The 6,016-nt window shown below is 45.8% G+C and overlaps 1 protein-coding gene across 1 annotated transcript; it reads right to left on the reverse strand.

Annotated features, from left to right (window-relative positions):
- Positions 1 to 1,773: 1,773 nt before the first annotated feature.
- LOC149335596 (uncharacterized) lies at positions 1,774 to 3,407 on the reverse strand. The gene has a single exon (XM_089552188.1). The coding sequence runs from the start codon at positions 2,987 to 2,989 to the stop codon at positions 2,093 to 2,095; it is 897 nt and encodes a 298-aa protein (XP_089408314.1). The 5' UTR covers positions 2,990 to 3,407; the 3' UTR covers positions 1,774 to 2,092.
- Positions 3,408 to 6,016: the final 2,609 nt, after the last annotated feature.

A 6,016-nucleotide genomic window follows, 5' to 3' on the forward strand; every position in this document is an offset into this window, starting at 1 on the left:
CGTCAGCGCCCGAGAAAAACACATTCGTGTCATCTGCATATAAAATTAACTTAGTGTTATTTATTATGTTTACAATGTCGTTTATATATAGTAAAAATAATGTCGGACCAAGTAATGACCCTTGAGGTACGCCCTGTTTTAGAAGTCTGCTGTCGGATTTTGCGCCATTTATACATGTGAACTGGGATCTAGATGTTAAGTAGCTTTTTATTAAAGACCATGCGTTGCCACGAAAGCCATACAATGGCAACTTCTTTAAAAGCACGTCGTGTTGGACACAGTCGAAAGCCTTTCTAAAATCCAGAAATATTCCGAGGGTAAATATTTTCCTTTCAATGTTTTCGAGTATATGTTCTTTCACTTCAAGAAGGGCCATTTCGGATGACTTATTTTTTCTAAAGCCGAATTGTTCACTTGATATTATGTTATTTACACTCAGAAAGCTTACTAGTCTTTTATGTATAATATTTTCCGCTACCTTCGCAAAGATAGGGAGCACAGATATTGGTCTGTAATTGTTCATATCGTTAGGGGAACCGCCCTTGTGTATAACAGCCACACGAGCTAACTTCATTGCGTCTGGGAACACTGCGGTGGAAAGAATAAGGTTCAGAATATGTGTAAGGGGACTATTAACTATTTCTGCCACGGCTTTTAGTGGACCGGGTTTAATATCGTCAGCTCCAGAGGCGCAATGGTTCTTTAAACCCAAAATGACGTCGAGTATTTCATATTCATCAGTTGGGGACAAAAATACAGTATTTTCACAATGTACTTTGACGAATTCCTCGCATGGTATCGCATCGCAGTCATTTGCGGAAGCACCCACGTTAATAAAATGTTCGTTGAACAGGTTTGCAACCTGTTCGTCACTCATGGATTCGCTGTGATAAGAAACCCGCTTTGGGGAGTTTGATTTACACGTGATGTCTCTGACCGCTTGCCATACCAGACGGGGATTTCCTGCAATATTTGAAAACTTGTTCACATAGTATGATCTCTTTGCTTTTTTAATATCAGCATTCAATTTATTTCTCGCTTTCTTAAATACGCGGAGATCGCCTTCACTTCGTGTGTCTAAAAACTTTTGAAAAAGGATGTTGCGGTTTTTTATTCTGTTATACAGGTCGTGCGAGATCCAGGGCTTTCTTGCTCTCTTGTGTCTCTTAAGAGTTTTAAAAGCGAAGGATTCATTGTACGCAGAAATAAAAAACATCAAGAATGCTCTATAAGCGTTATTAGAATCCTTTTCCTTTGTAACGCTATCCCAGTCCTGTTGCATAATGAGTTCTTTAAACTTTAACATGTTTCTTTCCGAGTAATCTCTAATCAATATTTCTTTCTCCAGAAAAGAGCGTTTTTGCTTCGAAGGTATCAGACAGTAAATGGGTAAATGATCAGTAAGATCGCATATAATTGTACCTGATTTAACTTCATCGGGACAGAAGCTTGTAATGCACAGGTCAAGTATTGTTTCAGAATTTGAAGTGACACGAGTAGGATCACTAATCACATTTGAAAAACCATACGACTCAAAGAGCTCTTGGAAATGCAAAAAAGTAATATTATTTGGAGAAGCATTTATATTGAAATCCCCAACAAAGACACATTCGAGGTTGAGCTCGAGGCTGCGTTCAAATATTTCTTCTGCAAACTGCATGAAATGCTTTAAACACCCAGATGGCGGTCGGTACACAAGAGCAAGTAGTATGTTATAACAGTGAATAATGACGCACTCAAAATTTTCATTCACGATGTTATAGTTTGTTAGAATTTGATACGGTAGTTGGCAACGCACATACAGAGCAACACCTCCTCCGCGCTTTGATGAACGGCAGGCTGACACACAATCAAATCCCGGCAAAAGAAAACAGTCGTCAGATGTGAACCACGTCTCACTAAAGCAAATAAAGTCAAACTCGTGGTTTAAATCTGATAAAAACAAAGCAACCTCATCAAATTTATTTCGCAAACTTTGGGCGTTTAAATGAAATAAAGAAAACTTCTGCTTATCCTTGACTTGCTCAATATGGTCAGCAAAATTGGACATGAACGGCATCGCGTTTGCCTGAAAATACAATTGCCTGCTCTATCACCTCAGATTGGCGAGGTCATCCTTATCGCGGATGACAACTGCTCGTGCACCGGCTTGTTTCCGTACAAGCACCTTTCCATTCACGTGCCAAACAAACGCGTAGCCGGATTCCTTAGCCCATTCTTTGGCAACTGTCAGAAGAGTGCGAGTGTACCGAGTCATATTTTCACAGATGTACTTTCCGGTGTTGTCATCTCGTAGCGCCTGCCTTTTTGCTAGCCAGGCATCACGAACCTCCTGCTTTGCAAAGCGAACAATTACGCCCCGTGTTTTGCCCGGCTTCGCGGGAAGCCTATGTAGGGCTGTTATGTCACTCGAGCACACCTCATCAAGTTCCAATTTTGTGCCTATTTCATTCACTTTCTTTAGTAAGTCCTCGTTTTCCGTCTCTGGTAGACCATGGATTTCGATGTTCAGTCGACGACTGCGCCATTCTAGACTGTCAACGTCCTTATTGAGCTGTGCAATTTCACAGGCCCATTCAGCTTTCTCAAGCCGCTCTACACGCTTCGTGACATCCTTTGTCGACTTTTCTTGGGCTAGAAGACGTGTTTGAAAGTCATCAAATTTATCTGAGAGCAGGCTAACGGATGACTCAAGCGACTCAAGCTTGCTGGACATGGCCAGAAGCGAGTCAATTTTACTTTCCATTGAAAACAGCCTAGTGATTAGTTCTCTATCGGACTGCTGCCCGGGCAGTGTATCCTCAGCTTTACGGCTGCCCTTACATGTTTCGCACCTCCAGGCCTTCCAAGCCTTTGCTCGTTTCGAAGTGAACGTTTCTTCCGAAACGCCTGAACATGATCCGACATGGTACGTAAATTCACACTCTGAGCAGCACAGTGATTGACAGCTGCCATCAACAGGTTGTCGACATGCGCAACAGCGTAACATGATAATTGCGTGACACTCAACGGTAGCCTTGGCAGCAGCGGCAGGAACAAGAACTACTATCGAAAAAACGACCAACCTGCAAATACGTGGAGCAGTAATTCAGGAGACGTGTGCGCTGGTTGCTGCCGCTGCTGCCAATGCCAAGGAAACGCCCCTTGCTGAAAATTCGCCGGACGGTGTCGGTGATGCCGCTGACGATTGTTCGTGCTTTTCACCGTGAGGCCCGGCGTTATGCAGGATTCTCGAACGCTGTCCGAGATCGATGTTATTCTTCGTGCACCTCTGGCTCGGCAGCTTGCCTCGTACAGATGTCGGGCACCTTGCTCAGTGGACGGGCTCGGCACCTTGTCGCGTACAGATGACAGGCGTGGGGTAGCCTGCAAATACGTGGAGCAGTAATTCAGGAGACGTGTGCGCTGGTTGCTGCCGCTGCTGCCAATGCCAAGGAAACGCCCCTTGCTGAAAATTGACCTTCGTGGACGTTGAGTTTGGCCGCTATTATGAGAAGCCGAGTGCATAACACAGGTGCACCATACACACCCGAGAGGATGGCAAGAATTTTTATGCGTAGCATATTGGTGGTGGTGGTAGTGGTTTATTAAAAAAAATAAAAAAGTGAAGCAAAAGAGTGTTGCCGGCCGCGGCAATTGCTATCTAATATCTTAAGCACCCGAGCTGCAGCCGGCGGAAACGAAAGGGAAAATGAGAGGATAGTGAGGAGAAGTATAGAGGGGAGCGACAGCAAGAAAGGGCAGGGGAGAGCTTTGTACACTACTTACAAAATACAAAAGTAATCAAGTTCGCGCCGCTCGCGCCCTAATGTCCAAATGACGTCACGGCACGTGACGTCACCAAACCACTTTACAAAAATAATAAAAAAAGAAAAGAAAAAAAGAAAAAGACAAAAAAAATAGAACGGCTGAGCATGGTGGCGGTTGTCACCGCCCCGTTTCAAAGGGGGCGCTCCTATCCATCCATCATGTTATTCACCAGCACACTGTGCGCAGCTGCGTGGTTTTACGCGCAGTAGAGTTCGCACAGAGGCCGTGCATTGTTCCGGGCGCTGAGGTCGCAGGAGTTGACAGTTGACAGCCGTGCTGTGCGGACGTGCGTTTTTGGTGCTCTTCGGATCACGCGTGGAGACCGGGACCGGACAGACTGCGAGAGCGGCTGCGTAAAATAGATGAGTACTTTCCTTTAATAGTTTTAAAAGTGCGTTTAGTTTTTTAGGCTGTTAGGGGAAGTGCAGGTTAAGGAATAGAATTTAGGTCAGTGACCTAATTTCGGCCGGGACTATTTGGCCGACAGTTGTCTCAGTGTTTTTTTTTGTGCGTTAACTTTTAGAGAGATAGCTATTTTTTTTCCAAGTGATTGATCGGCATTTGCGGTAGCCAGACTTTTATTTTAATTTTGCACGTGTTTTCAAGTGTTTTCGTCTTGAGCGTGTAGATATCTGGGCATTTGGTGCAAGCAATAATCGAGTGTTGCTACGATGGTTAAGCTACTGAAGGTTAGATGTATGGAGTGTGAGGAATCGGTGAATTTAAAAGAAACGCGGTTCGATTCAGTGGAGGAGGCCGAAGGCGCAGATTTTATGTGCAAATTCTGCGTATTAGGTGCACGCCTGGACAGGGCTGATCAGGCGAACAGCGAACTAGTGCTAAGGATGGATGCTCTAGAAACAGAGTTACAGATAGAGAGGGCAGAGAAGCGTAAGCTTCAAGTACAGCTATCTCAGATCGAGTCAAAAACGGCTGACACCGCCATTGGAAGCCACAATGGCGGGCATTCCAGCGCCAGCCACGTGGATGGGGCTTGCACTGGCATGGACAGCGAGGGGCCAGTAGGTCAGACATGTTCAGGCAGGAACAGCTATGCACAGGTGGCAGCTGGGAATTCGAGAGGCGGTACTGAGAAGGGGCCCGAGCTATTTCCAGGAAGTGAGGGCACAGTCGCTGATAAGAGGCAGCGAGATCCGGAAGTTAGGAGGGAGTGGCAGAGTACCCTAGTGCTTATCGCTGGTGACTCAAACATGGGGCGCTGCAAAAGAGCTATTCTGGACCGGGTGAAGGGTGATAGGCGGGTAGCAGTCGGGGTGTTTCCAGGAAAGACAATGGACGATGTCCTGAGAGCGACTAAAAGTGAACTTTCCGAGAAGGCTGCAAGGCGTAACTTGGTAGTGATAGCGGCGGGGCCAAATGATGTCCTGAATGGTAACTCCGCACAAGTAGGGATAACATTAGCTGAGGGAGTTGACGGTATAAGGGCGATAGCACAGCAAGCGCAGATCGTGGTGTGTACAGTGCTGGATGTACAAGGAAGGAATGCAGAGGTTGCTAAAGACGTTGTGAATCTTAATCGCGAGATAAGGCAGTTAGGCCTCGAGAAAGGCTTTGAGGTGGTAGAAATAAACAAGGAAGTGCACAGGGCAGGTTCGGGCAGAGACTTTGGACGAGATGGCATCCATTTCAGTGGAAGGGTAGGAGAAGAGATAGGCAGGCGCCTGGGAGGCCGAGCGGTAGCTTTTTTAGGGGGTCCACGGTGGCTCAGGGCGTAGGTGTAGGTAGAAGCGATGTAAATGTAACAATGGCGGCTGATCCCAACAAAATGGCCACTAGGAGGCCCAGAAAGAAAACTACGAAAAAGAAATTTAACGCCAGGATCAGTTACATAAACATGCAAGGGGGTAGAAAGAGAGCGATATGGCTAGAAATAGAACAGCAGTTAAAGGACGAAGCAGTAGGTGTGTACGCTCTATGCGAGACACATCTCAGGGATCTAGAAGATCCACCTTTCATCGATGGCTATGTCTGGGAAGGGTGCAACAGAACAACAACGGAGAAGAAGGGAGGAGGAGTAGGTATGCTGATACATCAAGGAACAAATTGGCAAAGAATAAAATCAACTTGCAAAGAACATGTCTGGGTATCAGGTACAATTGCTGGCAAAAGGACATGGCTAGGGGTAGTTTATTTAGGGACCGGGGACAAATGCAGGCAAGAAAACAAGGATCTAGTTAAGTGCCTC

Source organism: Amblyomma mixtum, chromosome 7 (assembly GCF_055824585.1).
Source record: "Amblyomma mixtum isolate Tamu chromosome 7, ASM5582458v1, whole genome shotgun sequence".
NCBI classification, from domain to species: domain Eukaryota; kingdom Metazoa; phylum Arthropoda; class Arachnida; order Ixodida; family Ixodidae; genus Amblyomma; species Amblyomma mixtum.

Excerpts from the sequence above, each read along its gene's own strand:
- LOC149335596 (XM_089552188.1), bottom strand. The coding sequence starts at position 2,989 with ATGTTACGCTGTTGCGCATGTCGACAACCTGTTGATGGCAGCTGTCAA.